At 42.0% G+C, this 16,157-nt stretch overlaps 1 protein-coding gene across 6 annotated transcripts in view; it reads right to left on the reverse strand.

Annotated features, from left to right (window-relative positions):
- Window positions 1-16,157, reverse strand: part of NBEA (neurobeachin) — a 561,077-nt gene that overhangs the window by 158,184 nt on the left and 386,736 nt on the right. For all 6 annotated transcript variants that reach the window (XM_075265947.1, XM_075265948.1, XM_075265946.1 and 3 more), the window contains one exon: window positions 5,806-5,949. In XM_075265947.1, the coding sequence (XP_075122048.1) occupies window positions 5,806-5,949 (144 nt within the window). The remainder of the gene's footprint in view (window positions 1-5,805; window positions 5,950-16,157) is intronic.

Raw genomic sequence — 16,157 nt, forward strand, 5'->3', positions numbered from 1 at the left:
TCAGCTCACTGATCTCTTCTGCTCCAAATATCACAATGTACTTTTCATTTTCCGCTCTTATGGGATCTTGTTAGCCTTGGGCAATTGATCAAGCTGGAATCTCAGCACCGCCATCACATGATGCTCTTACCTGTGTTATTCCTTGGTAAAACAGATAGATACTCTCTATACAGTATGGAAATGACTCTCTCTTCTTTACCAGGCAGTGGTTAAGTAACAATGATTATTGCTTAGTATTAAAATAACACATTATGCCACATGGTGCTGTTGGATTCGGTATCAGGAAGGTGTTAGTAGATGCTATACGGGTTCTTGGTAACAAATTAACACCTTGCGGAAAAGAAGAAAACAAGTCTCTCGCGCTAGTTACAAGATTTATTATTTTCTACAGATGAAATCTTTTGTGAGAAAAAATAAATAAATCTGTAAAAATCAGTTTCTGTATTACTTACCCTTTCTATATGTTCAGGTTTACTTATCCATTACATAACAGAAGACATGGCACAGAACTCCAGTAATACCCAATGTTACCAGGTCCGGTAATAAATTAGTTCTGGACCAGCCCGGTTCTAGGTGTCTGGACTCCTGGGCAAAACTCCCAGTCTACACCAGTTTGACAAGTTCACCAATTTGCCTTGATCCCCCACAAACACTCATGTCAAATACAGACTATTACTTTAAATAACCCTGTTCACATGCAATAGAGAAACTCAGAATGAATTTCCATCTGCATCAAGGCTGAGTTCACACAGGTTTTTTTGGTCTGGATTTTGACGCGGAATCCGCCTCAGAATCCGGCTCCAAAAAACGCCTCCCATTGATTTCAATGGGAGCTGTTCACTTCTTTTTTCTGCTAGTGTTTTTTTGCCGCACGCGGAAAAAAGAAGTGAGCTGCCCTATCATGATGCGGATTCTGCGGCACGACACTCCCTCCCGACTAGGCCCATTCATTTGGGCCTAATCCGTAGTGGAAAGCCGCAATTGGATGCCAGTGCACGGCACCGGCATCCAGTCGCAGCTAGTCATTTTTTGGATCAGATTCTGAGGTGGCCTTTGCCTCAAAATCCAGACCAAAAAACCCTGTGGGACCTCAGCCTAAAGGGAGTAAGTCAGGCTAAAATGCCTCACAAACCAATAATAGGGGCCTTTAATAGAAGTATACCTCACCGTACCTCTGCGGCCACAAACTGATGAAACAATACAGAAATAATCAACATTCAATGGATATGCAAATAAAGCTTAAAGAGGACCTTTCACCACTTTTGGGCACATGCAGTGTTATATACTGCCAGAAAGCCGACAGTGCGCTGAGTTCAGCGCACTGTCAGCTTTCCCGATCTGTGCCTGGTGTAAAGAGCTTACAGTGCCGGTACCGTAGTGCTCTATGGTCAGAAGGGCGTTTCTGACCATTAGCCAGGAACGTCCTTCTGCCTCGCGGCGCCAATCGCGCTGTGCTGTGGAGCGGGGAGGAACGCCCCCTCCCTCTGATCACACAGCTCGTCCATAGACGAGCATTATCAGGAGCGGGAGGGGGGAGTTCCTCCCCGCTCCACAGCACAGTGCGATTGGCGCCGCGAGGCAGAAGGACGTCTCTGGCTAATGGTCAGAAACGCCCTTTACCATTACCGGCACCGTAAGCTCTTTACACCGGGCACAGATCGGGAAAGCCAACAGTGCGCTGAACTCAGCGCACTGTCGGCTTTCTGGCAGTATATAACACTGCATGTGCCCAAAAGTGGTGAAAGGTCCTCTTTAAGTGCATCGGGGGCGGTGCCTAATTTCCCAGATTTGCCTATTGGTAGTTGAATATCCTCTAAAATTGCTGCCCAGTGGTGTCACTTTAGCAGTCAATGACATGGTTAGCCTCTGCCTACGACCCAGCGGTCTATGGCAAATCTGGCAAACTGGCCCCGCCCCGAAACACTTGTGGCTGATTTACATATGCATAAAATGCTGATTCTCTTTGAATTGTTGTATTACTTTGTGGTCACAAAGCATGCTGCTATTCCTATGAAAGGCCCCTACACAGCACCGTTATTGGATTGGGAGGTATTTTAGACCTGACACACTCCCTTTAAGACTGAGGATTGGCCCCCCTAAATGACAATGGGGCTGACCCTGCTGTAGGTCTGCTGTACACCCGCAGCACGTCTACCACAGAGAAACAAAAGTCAGCCTTGGATTTTTGCCATGGAAATACACAATGGATTTAATTGACAAAGTGTGAATATGCTAAGAGCCCTCCGTCAGTATGTTTTTCCTATAAAAACGTCATTTTAACATCTGATATTTTAATTTACTTGAAAATTGCATATTCTCTATACTCTACATGTATGTTGCTTTATTCTCCATATTAACAATGGACAATTTAACCACTTGCCTTTCAATTCACATAAACGTCAGATATTACATGTAAGTCGATTTATGATCTTTTCTGTCATTCAGGAAATGGGTTAGTAAGCTTATGGCAAGGACAGCAGCGAGAACTACGTGTAATAATCAAAACTGAAATCAGGGCAGAAGGTTTAGTACTCATTGATAAGATTGACAATTCGGATAGGACACAACTAGGGTAATATTTACTACGATGCTACAAAACTTGCCTCTGGATGTAAAAACTCTGGGGACGAAAGGAATTAAAACTGAAAGAGAAATAAGTATCATGTAAACTTTTAGCTGTTTTCTTCAGTGTTTCCAGAGGTTCGCATTCTATGGAAAGCATCGAAAGACACAAAAAGATGGAATCACAGAGGTAACTCCAACTTCTGCAAATAGTTAAAGGGGTTGTCCCATCATAAGGATCCTATCTATACTGCTAGTTTGTGTGGATATAACACTTTTCCTAAATACATTGCTTGAAAACTGCTTTGTTTGGCCGCTATCTTAATTTATTCACTTCATTGTTTACATGCGTTTCTATGACCATGGGGGCCATTCTGAGCTTATCTGCTTAGTCCCCAAGTGAGGTAGTTGCCTGCTCTAAGAGGGGGGAGGGGCTGAGTGCTGGGAGCAGCTCTGAGCTGTGTATGTCTCTGCCACAGACAAGTAACGGAGCTCCTCAGATAGGGCAGGGGGGAGGGGAAAGCTCCAGGATTTCTGAGTTCTTATCTCCTGCTCTTCCACTTATCAGTCGGTTTAATTGAATTTGGCTGATAAGGGCTAAGATAGGGAGTCCGGTACCTCTGTATGTATTACAAACTGACTCAAATCCAGCTCTGCTACATCAGCCTCTACATCATCTTCATACTGTGGTAATTCATTTACAACTAGAGATGAGTGAACACTATTTGAAACAGCTGTTTCGAATAGCACGCTCCCATAGAAATGAATGGACGTAGCCGGCACACGGCGGGTTAAGCGGCCGGCCGCCAGCAAAGTCAGCGTGCCGGCCGCTTCCATTCATTTCTATGGGAGCGTGCTATTCGGAACAGCTGTTCCGAATAGTGTTCGCTCATCTCTATTTACAACCAATCCCTCATTACTGACTGCAAACATAGCAGAGCAAGTGAAAACCCCCCCACCAATGTGCCGAGAAATCCAGGAAGTGAAGAAAGCGCACAGCCTGCAGGTTGGTGAACAAGCGTGATGGGAATAACCCTTTAAACTGCTGCAGCGTGATAGATTATAGATAATGAAAATCATTGAAAAAAACTTCCCAAAGACTGCATAGGTTGTTTTTGTCGTCTTCGATGATAAGATATCACACTGCAGCAGTTTAACCCATTGCATGTACTCAAGTGCAATTGTGGTGCAGACGTCAAAGGGTCCTTCGACCCCACAATCAGATTAATCAAAAAATGTTGTCGCACACACAGGTTTTGTTGCCAAAAAGGGGAATAAATTTATTTACAACACCGTGTACATCATTTGTTGTGCCTTTGGACATAGGGATCGCAGTAATATGAAAAAGACTGATAGATCACAATAGTTGACGTTTCGGTCGTGTAGACCTTCATCTGAACTGATAGTGTGAATACAAGGCATGTAGGATGCGTCCCTTGCCTGGGACGCATCCTACATGCCTTGTATGTACACTATAGATCAGTTCAGATGAAGGTCTACACGACCGAAACGTCAACTATTGTGATCTATCAGTCTTTTTCATATTACTGCGATCCCTATGTCCAAAGGCACAACAAATGATGTACACGGTGTTGTAAATAAATTTATTCCCCTTTTTGGCAACAAAACCTGTGTGTGCGACAGCATTTTTTGATTAATCTGATTGTGGGGTCGAAGGACCCTTTGACGTCTGCACCACACTTTCTAAATTTGTGAGTGTGCGGCACCATTGCCTTTTTTTCACTATGGTCTTCACGACAGAAGCAATAACAAGGAAAATAAAGTGTGAGCCAAAGATTGTTTGGTTTACCATTATCTCTGATGGGAAGGCCAAAGGGTTCTGGATTTTGTTAGCAGCTATGCATTTATCTGTCTGGCAGGAATCAAACTGGGTTATGTAAACTGGCCCAAATAGTATGATATACTAGGGCTTCTGTAGTGAAGTGGTACACCGGACTTCTAAACTTTCCTAAATCCTATGAAAGTTAATACATAACATGTAAAATGCATATTCTTAAAGAGGACCTTTCACCACTTTTGGGCACATGCAGTGTTATATACTGCCAGAAAGCCGACAGTGCGCTGATTTCAGCGCACTGTCGGCTTTCCCGATCTGTGCCCGGTGTAAAGAGCTTACGGTGCCGGTACCGTAGTGCTCTATGGTCAGAAGGGCGTTTCTGACCATTAGCCAGTAACGTCCTTCTGCCTCGCGGCGCCAATCGCGCTGTGCTGTGGAGCGGGGAGGAACGCTCACACAGCTCGTCCATAGAAGAGTATTATCAGGAGCGGGAGGGGGGAGTTCCTCCCCGCTCCAAAGCACAGCGCGATTGGCGCCGCGAGGCAGAAGGACGTCTCTGGCTAATGGTCAGAAACGCCCTTCTGACCATAGAGCACTACGGTACCGGCACCGTAAGCTCTTTACACCGGGCACAGATCGGGAAAGCCGACAGTGCGCTGAACTCAGCGCACTGTCAGCTTTCCGGCAGTATATAACACTGCATGTGCCCAAAAGTGGTGAAAGGTCCTCTTTAACAATTTATAATATTTCATATTATTAATTTATAGCCTGAGTTGGAGCACATACAACTCATTTGAATGGGTTTGCAAAGTGTCTGCCTGTGAGCGCCTGTGAGCATTTTGTGGACTCCGCAGCGAAACCGTTTTTTTTTAACCATACCCAAAGTCGGACATGCGGGACTTCGTGGCGAAACCTTTTTTTTTTTTTTTTTTTTTAACTGGACACAGAGACCACAAAACGCTCACAGGCAGATACTGTGTGCTGGGTTTCCGTCTCCTATCGGCAGAAGATGGAAACCTAAAAGTGGAGATCGGGGCGCAGATGTGAACCCGCCCAGAATGGGTCAGTTGTGAAAAAGATGGCTAGCACACTCACATTGCACATGGTCGAGTCTGTGAGGCCTAACTATGACTCCACTCAAAATGGACTCGGGACCATGGATCTAGTTATGACAATGGAGAATGAAAATATTTTAATGATTCACAGAAAAATAAAAAACTCCAATGTCAATCTACTCTCAATCTCCACTGTAAAGGATCTGATATATGGGTCCCATTTTGGGGAGAGGGGAACATGTCCTGGAATGCGAGCTTGGGCTAAAAAGCAGACATTTTGGTGGTTGTGTCCAGACTCTTTCAACAAAGGACACTTTATTTATCACCCTAAAAAGTGTGTGCAGCGGCACTGGAATAAGCTAGACAAGTGATACGAGAGGAGTGGTCTACCTGCAAGGTTGTCAATTTCCTTCTCCTGAAGAAGACTAACAGCATCATCGTCCCCTTCCAGCATTAGCTCCGCCTCTACATTTTGATTTACTGCAGGTGGAGCCCGGAAAATCTTCTTTGATTTCATGGCCTCTTCTTCTGTGACTAAAATACAAAGTTTTAATAAATCAATATCTGCACATTTCTATACAGTACAATGCATTAGAGACAAGCACCATGACCATATTCTAAGGCCTAGAATATTATTAAACCACACTGACAACTAGGACTAAGTCATATTTACATCTCGCCGTTCAATAACAAGGAAAGCATATAAGATTCTTTACACTCCTTGTCCATATGTCGCCTATAAAACCGCTTCAATCACATGTCATTGCTTTCGATCAATCGGAGAGAGAGCTTTAGTGAAAACCAGGCTTGTTTTGTAGACGTATGAAAACCTCGGTTTATCTAAATGGAAGGCCTGACAGGAACCTTTTATGAATTAGGGTCACATTAATCAATATAAGAAGCATGGAAGGAATGAGGTCTCCCAAGGGCGGGCTCATTACATGCCTTGTAAAGACTGTCCTCCCACTATATTACTTTAACACTCCACAAATCAAGAGTAACTTATGGAGAGGAATGGCTTTCTTTTCCGTGTCTTACGGAACTGAATGCAAAAACCAACATTACCTCAGAAGTTAACCACTGAGGCGCTCAACATTTTAGATAAAAGTAGTATAGAAAATGATGCATGTTCTTGTAACCGTGAGGAAAATACACAATATGTACCTCAGCAAGAATATATGTATGACATATTTATGAAACAGCAAAGAAGGAATATGGCGCAGAGTTTCTTATGCAAAGTAGAACGAGTTTAAAATAGTGGAATGAATTCACAACAATTTACTTTGTACATCATTAATTCCCATTGTGCGGCACATATTTGTCTCCTTAATAAGCGAGAGATGATTTGTGTCTGCTTAGGTCGTGAAAAAATTGTAGGGTTTTTGAAGCGAGCGCCAAATATTTGTTCCTTACAGGCTGAGCTAAGTTTTGTGTCTACATGTTCCACACCAAATATTCGTCTCGTGGTGATCCTCAACACTTTTAGTCGGATCGTATTTCAGGCAGAATTTTGGAACTTCTAGAAACTCTTCATATTTATGAAGGTCCGTACAACAGATTCAGAATACCGTATATACTTGAGTATAAGCCGAATTTTCCAGCGCAGATTTTGTGCTGAAAAAGCCTCCCTCGGCTTATACTCGAGTCAGCAAAAAAAAATTATTTATTATTTTCAGGGGGGAGGTCTATTACCAGCTGTAATATCAATGTATAAAATCTCCCATAAAGTAGTGGGAAAAAGAAGAAGCTTAAACAAAAAAAAAAAATTAAAGTTCTAAATCCCTCCTTTCCCTAGAATACATATAAAAGTAGAAAATGACTGTGAAACACAAACACATTAGGTATCCCTGTGTCTGATAGTGCCCGGTCTACTGAATATAGGGGATCTGCAGTGCTCCTGTTCCGTCTGGAAGGGGTTAATAGGAGCACTGCAGATCCCCTATATGCAGCCAGGCTGAATTCCAAGTGGGGGGAAAAAAAAAAACAGTCCTCAAGCTCAGGGAAGGGGCAGACAGACAACCAAAACACCCCCTCCTCTTCCCCAGCATCCAGCAACTACTGCACCCAAAAACTCCGACCATTTTAATTTTTTAAATTTTCCAGGAGCTGCTGCATTTCCCCCCCTCGGCTTATACTCGAGTCAATAAGTTTTCCCAGTTTTTTTGTGGTAAAATTAGGGGAGTCGGCTTATATTCGGGTCGGCTTATACTCGAGTATATACGGTATGTCTGAAACTACAAACGGGATTGCAAGGTTTGATAGTATTGATAAATGTGCCCAAATGTCTGTAAATCGCTGTGGGGTATGTTGGCGCTGAACAATAAAGATAAATGAATATATAATACATATACACATATCTATATAAATATCTATCTATCTATCTATCTATCTATCTATATACACACACACTTATATCCATCCATCTATTTATCTATATATAACACACACATAAAATATATATATATATATATACAGTGTATATATATATATATATATATATATATATATATATATACACACAGTGTATATATATATATATATATATATATATATATATATTATATATACACACACACATATATGTTTCAGTTTTCATTATCTAACATATTTTGCACTCTCTTAAAATGATAAGAATTTCCAATTACAATTTCATGGACTTTTACATGAGTTTGTTTGTCCCACAGATTCGCGGTTCTTCCTAATGATATTGATACAAATGAGGGTATGGTGAATGGTCTTGATTTAATAGACTCGAATGCAGAAAAACAAGGCAATGTTTTGTTCCAGGAAGTCATACGCAAGTCATCCATCTTAATTAATGCATATTACACTGTAAGAACGGCACGGAATAGAAAGCAGCACACATCCTAACCTTCACAGGCAAATTCAATCAGATCAGACACAGAAATGAGTGGAATAACTTGATAGATAATTTCCACCCATGTTAAAAAGGATAAAGCAGATCAGAAATATATATAAAAAAAAAAACACACAAAAAAAATAACCCCCAAAAAATAAAAATGTCTCTCCATGACAGTAGCAGAGCTTTCTTATAAAACAAGTTCTGGTAACACAATAAAAAAATAGTCACATATATGTTGGCAGTAATAGAAGTAAGCAAAATAGATAATAATAAGGATAAAAATTTCTAGCCCACTAGTACAAATGTAATAGGAAATTACTGTATAAATTATAGCAGCTACTGCAGAAGAATATCCAAAGCACCTTGTGCACCCCCTCCCCTTTACCAAATATACAAAAGATGAAAAGGTACAGAACCTATAGATACAGACATACCCAAGATAGCACTTGGTAATACCATGCCAATGGCTTGGAGTGGGGGCAGAGGACAGTTACACTCCAGGGGCTATATAGTCGCACACATCACAGCCTTTATCAGGGAATACCTTTGATGTATACCTTCGATGTAAGGCTCTAACAAGATGGGTACATAGCCCAATAAAGGAGCAGAAGTCTATGTTATAGCTAATACAAGGCCTGTGATGTCACCCTTGTCCTTCTCCAGGAACTGCACTAAAAGTGTCATCTAAAGACTTCTGGCTTTAATATAGTGTTCTGTCAGTACGTTATAATAATGTAATGTCACTGTTTTCAAATAGGATTCATTGTATGGAGCACTAAACCTAGAAATAAAATGATCCAAGTGAGATCATCTCACCTATACAGTTTGTCAGACTGAGGGATTCCCTGAATGTTCCTGTAACAAACAGGCTTGTAGAAATCCTGCAGAGAACACTTTGCCCCTTTGGGGGCTGAGGAGGGGTTTCAATCTCTATTGCTCTCTAGTGTTCTACTGCTGATAGAGAAGGGGGGGGGGGGGAAGCTCCTGCTGTAGCCAGTCGTCTTCCAGGTAAACATAGGTCAGTGAGGATATGGGACTGTGTTGATCTCCAGAGGCACAAAGAGAAGATTATATATTTCTCACCCTTATAGAGAAGGTTAAATTAAGAAAGGAATTACTGTAGTATTTTTTTAAAATTTTTATGTATTTTCTGTGTTTAATGTTCCTCTATGATATAATTTTTATTTAGCTTTCTAACCTCCTATGAAAAGTGATGTATGTAGCCTTGTTAACTGAGGCAGTGGAAGAGCCTTACGATCAATGAGTTCTATGGACTTTTCTGTTAGATCGGGAGGGGGGGGGGTTGCTATAAGAGGTGCAAAGGCAGCAAATGCTACCAGGCCCAAGAGCCTCAGAGGGGCCCAATGTCCTCTCTGCAATATAAGAGGACTGCAGTTTTATAAATATCGCATAGTGAGCGGGGCCCCGTTACATAGTTTGCACTGGGGCCCAGAAACTTCAAGTTACGCCACCATGTTAGATACTTGAATTGATGTGGGTACATTGTAAGTCTCCTTATTCCTCCCCAGAACAGAATGAACAGAAGTATTGGCAAGTTTACCCCCCAGATACTGGCATTAATACTGATAAATTATAGATCTGTATACGGAAAGCAATACACCTTGTGACACAATGCCAGGTTCTGACTACAGAGATGCCATTTGGGTTGGTGTTTGTCAGTACAGCTCTGTGCACCATGCTAAATCACCGATAAGGCAATGTATGCGAAAAGCTGGCTTTCATCTCTACAAAAGACTGGCAGGATGGAAAGTTAACCTCATCATAGTGTTACCTAAATGTACTGACAGGAAATCCTAATGTTTCCAAACATCTGGAAATCTACTTCAATGGAACCTCTTTTTTTCTCTTTTTTCCTTTTGAAGGATGCTATTCCTAGTGGTATATTGAAAGTTCAACACATCAATATGACCATTTTAGACAACTCTTTCCAAGTACAGTACAAACTGGGCAATTATTTCAAGATGTCAGGATGTTCTGGAGGATACGCGTTTGTGAAATGAACACCTCAGACAAGAGATTTCAGTAAATGGGTGTGATTATTCTTCTCCCTTTGTGAAGCAGCACTTTGGGTAATCCATAAAACGCAGGGGAAGTCAATAGAACAGTGTCGACGACATGCCCTGCAGGATAGCACCCCAAGTGATGACATTAATGTGCAGTCTTCTTCCATTCTGTGAGAACATGTCAGGGTTACAGCAGGTCAAATTCAGGTTCAGTCCCAACATGGAATCGCTTAGTACAGAGCCCCGATTGGCGGCGGCTAATTGCTAATAATGAATAGAGACCGTAACAGAGACGCAAGAGGAGTCAACGAGAGTTACTATGGTCTATACAAAGGGGTTGGCCAAATTCTCCAAGGTGCGCACTTACTTTTAATGCATAATATTGTAGCATCTGTATGTGGTGACAAAATGGAGACGTGTACCAAAATGATCATGACATGTGTCACTATGATAAACTTGGTGCGGTTTTGTTCATGTTTCTTACTAAACCATTGAAATATTTCATACTAGTGGGCCCTTTATTACTAGTGGGCCCAGCTATGTAAGTTATCCTCTATCCATAGAATCAGTGGGAATAGGACCACCAAGACCGATCGACTCTTCAAATTGAATTTTGACCCCCGTTCTGAATAGACCTGCAGCACCGCTCCATTCATTTCAATGGGAATGCCAGAGATAGTCAAAGTACAGTGCTCGCCTATCTCTGGAGCTGCCATGTAAGTGAATGGAACAGTGACCACAGCGTCCGATCACTCCTCCATTCATATCAGTGAGGCTCTGAGCAGTCGGACCCCCGCTGATCTGCAAGTTTTCTCCAATTCTATGGGTTGGGATAACCTGCTTATATTAAATGTAATTACACATTTCTAGAATAAATAGCAGTGGGTTTAAGAGGATTGTCCAAAACTTCAAATCAATGACCTAATAGCGTAGAATGGCCACTGCACAATGTGTGGCGCTGTTTGCTTCTAGGTCCATATACTGTGAAGAAAACTGCTGATCTCATACTGATGACCTAAGTTTGCTTATTCTTATGGGGTTTGTATGGGTTTCCTCCAGTTTCCTCCCATAGGACATACTGATAGGGAATTTAGATAGTGACAGTGAGTGATGCCAATGTGTGTTAAGTACTGCGGAATATGCCCATGCCTTTTGAGGAAGCAAAATAAGAATGAAGTCTTGTACAATCCCTTTACTTTTTTCTAAAATGGTCTTGTTGACGCTGGGTTCACACCTGCGTTCAGGGTCTCCGTACTATGGTTTCTGTCTTCTGCATGGCAGAAGACGGAAACCATAGACCGGGTCCGGCCGTGCGCGGCGGTGAGCGTTTTAGGCTCTCCGCCGCGAAACCGGATTTTTTTATCCGGACACAGAGTAGTGCATGTCCGACTCTGTGTCCGAATTATAAAACCCGGTTTCGCGGCGGAGAGCGCAAAACGCTCACTGCCGCGCACGGCCGGACAGCTTTCTCACCCATTCAAATGAATGGGTGAGAAAGTCTCCTGCAGGCTTCCGTCTCCTGCATCTGTTTTATGCAGGAAACGGAAACCTGCAATAAGGACCCTACAACGCAGATGTGAACGAGCCTTGACAAGTGGGTGTTACCATGCTTTTTCCAAACAGGTGTATTCCTTTGGTCTTACACTGATAGCACTGAGCGCTATTCATAGGGTGCATGGTAAGACCCAGTTATCAATTTATTTACACATTCCCAGGCAGAATAGCAGAGGAATGGCACATCATAAGAGTCCTAATGAAAGATCCTCCAGAAGTGCAATTTCAAGGGATATCAGATGAGGAACGCTTACAGGTTCTCTTTAATAAACTGATAACATTATACTTTTATTAGGACAAAACCGCTCCTCTATGCGGCAAAGATCGTCCTGTAAACTGTTACGTGGAAGTCACGTTGTAAGATGATGGCAGAAAACATTGTTAATGTAATAAGATGTGGAAGTGTTGGCTAAACAGGGATACGAAGGAGTATAAAAGCAAACATGACTAGTTAGATGTTAAGGTAACATTTCCATCCTTCCCCTTCACACTGAAACACAATCCATCCCTGAGGTAGAGCTGCAGTCATCTCCTGCCGAGCGCCTGTACAGAACTAACCCAACCAGGCCGAATGAAGACAATCCGAAAAATAGAGAAAAGCGTCTCCCTGTGACTTAAGACCATTCAGCTGTCATTCTCAAGACAATAATTATTCTTATTACACCTAGAAATATAAGCCTAGGTTATCCCATACTCAGAACCACTGCTATTCTTCTATATACTATATACTCATTCATGTGCATGTATCCGGTTCTTAGGGATGAGCGCCTGTAAACATCACAAGTCCCTCTCTGGCAGCTCAAGTTCTTGTGCAAAGTTATAGAATACTTGTAGTATATATGGCCTCGTATACTGTGTGGCTTTATTATTACTGAGCTCATGTTTTGTGAGCTTATAGACTTCTATGGTGCCGCTGTATGGGCCTCCATAGATTTTGTAAAAATGTGACAGAATAAGATTGAATGATACTTGTATGATAGAATATCTCCTACATATGGCACTGCTTGGGGTACCATATGGCTACAAACTGAGTCCGTGCAGCTCCATAGGTATTGAGAGGCGGGGGACTCCACGTGCTCCTCCATAACTCTGCCATGTGCATGAGGATTTAAAGGGTTAGTCCCATCTCCACAACTGCACGTAAGCCCTGACTACCAGGAAGAGACTTGCATAGACAGATGGGCGGCGGCTGCTATTTCAGTCAATCCAATGGAAGTGAATGAAAAATATGGAAATAGCAGAGCACATTTACCGACATTGTTTCTGTAACTACTATATAACACACTCCCCATAGGTCCAATTCACTTCTGTTACTGAAACAGTGTACAATAGTGTCACCTGCTGTTTCAGCAAGTCCTGCCTTGGTGGTCAGGACAGGACACTTACCTTAGGCTACATTCACATGACAACTGTCTGTACCAGGTATGTTTTCGGGTAACCGGTATCACACAGCAGCACTCATTTCACTGCCACTTTTACAGTAACAGACCACCAGTTGTCACAGAACATCAAAATGTCATGTCCTATGTTTGTCTGTTTTTATGGATCCGTTTTGCACCTCGGTCACGTGCATCTAGCCTTATTCCAGTCTTGATCAAGATTTGCCAAGATGGTAATAACCCTTTAATCTAATCATTAAAGGGATTATCCACTTTGAAATATAATCTATCAATATTAGATCTGTGATAGTCCCACACTTAAAGACCCCCACAGATCATCTGTTCCAGGACAGCATGGCTCCCAGTAATGCTCACATACTATGCTCACTGTGCAAACTGTAGTAGCGGCCTAGTTACCACAGAGATGTACGCATAGACTTTGCCAGGGCGGTGCTGCAGAACCTAAATCTGTGGCTACAGTTTGTACAGAGTGAACGTTGCGATTCTCAGCATGTAAACATTGCTTGTAGTCATGCCATCTTAGAGGAGCTGTCCTGAGTGTTGGACCCTCGCAGATCAATATTACAAAGTGGATAACCCCTTTAAGGTACAATGAAACCTGTTTGAGGCAACCTCCTAAAATTGCACTGTAAAACATCCCATAGGGTGATGGTCAGTATACAGAATATATAGTGGGACTGAAAATCAGAAGAAATAAAGTGAAGGTCTTCTCAATGAGGTGGACTTTAGGACGACAACCGCTGTAATAAGAGTTCACTTAAAACTATAGAATGAGAATTCACACAATTCAACATTTATTACTACCTGGGGCAACACGGTGGCTCAGTGGTTAGCATTGTAGCCTTGCAGCGCTGGAGTCCTGGGTTCTAATCCCACCAGGAAGAACATCTGTAAGGAGTTTGTATGTTCTCCCCTTGTTTGCGTGGATTTTCTCCCATACTACTAAGACATACTGATAGGGAAAAAATGTACATTATGATCCCTATATGGGGCTCACAATCTACATTAAAACAAAAAAAAAAAAAAATGTATTACTAACCTGGTAGCAAAGGACACAGACTACAGAGAAGATTCGGCAGAAGCTATGGGGTCCTTAGAAGATAGGGCCCATCCTCACTGTTTCCTTCCATCGTCTTTGGTACAGTTTTTCTTTTATTTCTCCTTTCCTGTCCACCATGATATCTCACGCCCCATAAGTTTATAGAAGGTATATCTTGAATCACTTAGTTTGGATGCACGGCCCCGAAAAGTCAAACTTGGGAGCCGGCGGAGATATATTTTATGTGATGAAGGCAGATTACAATCAATAACTAGTTTAAGCCCAAAAGAAATAGATCTGGGAGCGCTAATGTGGAACATAGTACATATTACCCAAGATACAAAGAGTGGCAATGAGCAGATTGGTTTTGTAGCTACTCAATTAGAACCTACTTTATTACATCAATAGCGGGCCGTGTAGTTACTGCAATGAAGGGTCTGCATTTATCAATGTGAAAGTGGACATACAGGCCCGGTAGCTGCAGCTCACAGCCAAAAGACATCAAGGACACACTGAAGGAAAAAAAAAAAGTGGATCAATATTAACAAGCTTTTCATTTCATGCTTGCCCAGTTAGGGGAGGGCGGACAATATACTCTGATTATGGGAGTTACCTTTGCGTAACACAAGAAAGGTTATTACGAAAAGCTCGGGAAATGGAGTGTTCTCCGCACTGACAGGACTGCTAATAGGACTCTGCTGCTTCTTAAAGATGCATTAAGCATTGCCACAACACTACCTTGACAGGAGACTTTCTTTTTAAATAAAAAGGCAGCGATTTTCACCTTCCCGTGTTCACAGAATCCATAATATATGGAATAGCCTGAAAGTTCGACAGAAATGCAAGTGTAAAATGTGACAACTCCTGACTTCAGACAGGGTTCTATCATTATAAGGAATGGGAATAGATGGGATGGTGAGAATAAGAACAGGATTCTAGTGGTGGATATAGGTGGGACTAAAGAGACAACGTTCGTCCCTCTGCAGGGATTTGCATACTTTTCCCAAGGAGAATTGAATGTAAAATTCTGGATCTCCTCAAGGAGAAGAGCGCCTTCCAAGAGTTGTATAATAAAAAGTTGTACAATTGTTCTATAGGCTTTCTGTATGATTCCTCACAATTTTCTAGCTCTCTGCTTGCTGTCATTCATTCTACTTACTCCCGTTTAATAAAAATCAGTTTATGGTCATGTGATGTAGAGTCTATAGTCATGTGATGAGCACACAGATGCAAAGCTCGTTACCAGGCAGATGTCTGATTACTGTGCTGTGACTGTAACGAGCTGTGCACCTGTGTGGCCATCACATGACCATGGACTGCATAGCACAATATCACATGACCATGGACTGTATAGCACAATATCACATGACCATGGACTGTATAGCACAATATCACATGACCATGGACTGTATAGCACAATATCACATGACCATGGACTGTATAGCACAATATCACATGACCACGGACTGCATAGCACAATATCACATGACCATGGACTGTATAGCACAATATCACATGACCATGGACTGTATAGCACAATATCACATGACCATGGACTGCATAGCACAATATCACATGACCATGGACTGTATAGCACAATATCACATGACCATGGACTGTATAGCACAATATCACATGACCATGGACTGTATAGCACAATATCACATGACCATGGACTGTATAGCACAATATCACATAACCATGGACTAATTTTTATCCATTGAGCGTAATCTGAATGAAGGACAGCAAGCAGAGATCTAGAAAACCGTGAGGAATTGATACAGAAAGTATATTGGAAAATTGTACAACTTTTTATTATACCAACAATTGATCTCTCAATATTGGTCTGAAAGCGGACAACC

Source organism: Leptodactylus fuscus, chromosome 2 (genome assembly GCF_031893055.1).
Source record: "Leptodactylus fuscus isolate aLepFus1 chromosome 2, aLepFus1.hap2, whole genome shotgun sequence".
NCBI classification, from domain to species: Eukaryota; Metazoa; Chordata; class Amphibia; order Anura; family Leptodactylidae; genus Leptodactylus; species Leptodactylus fuscus.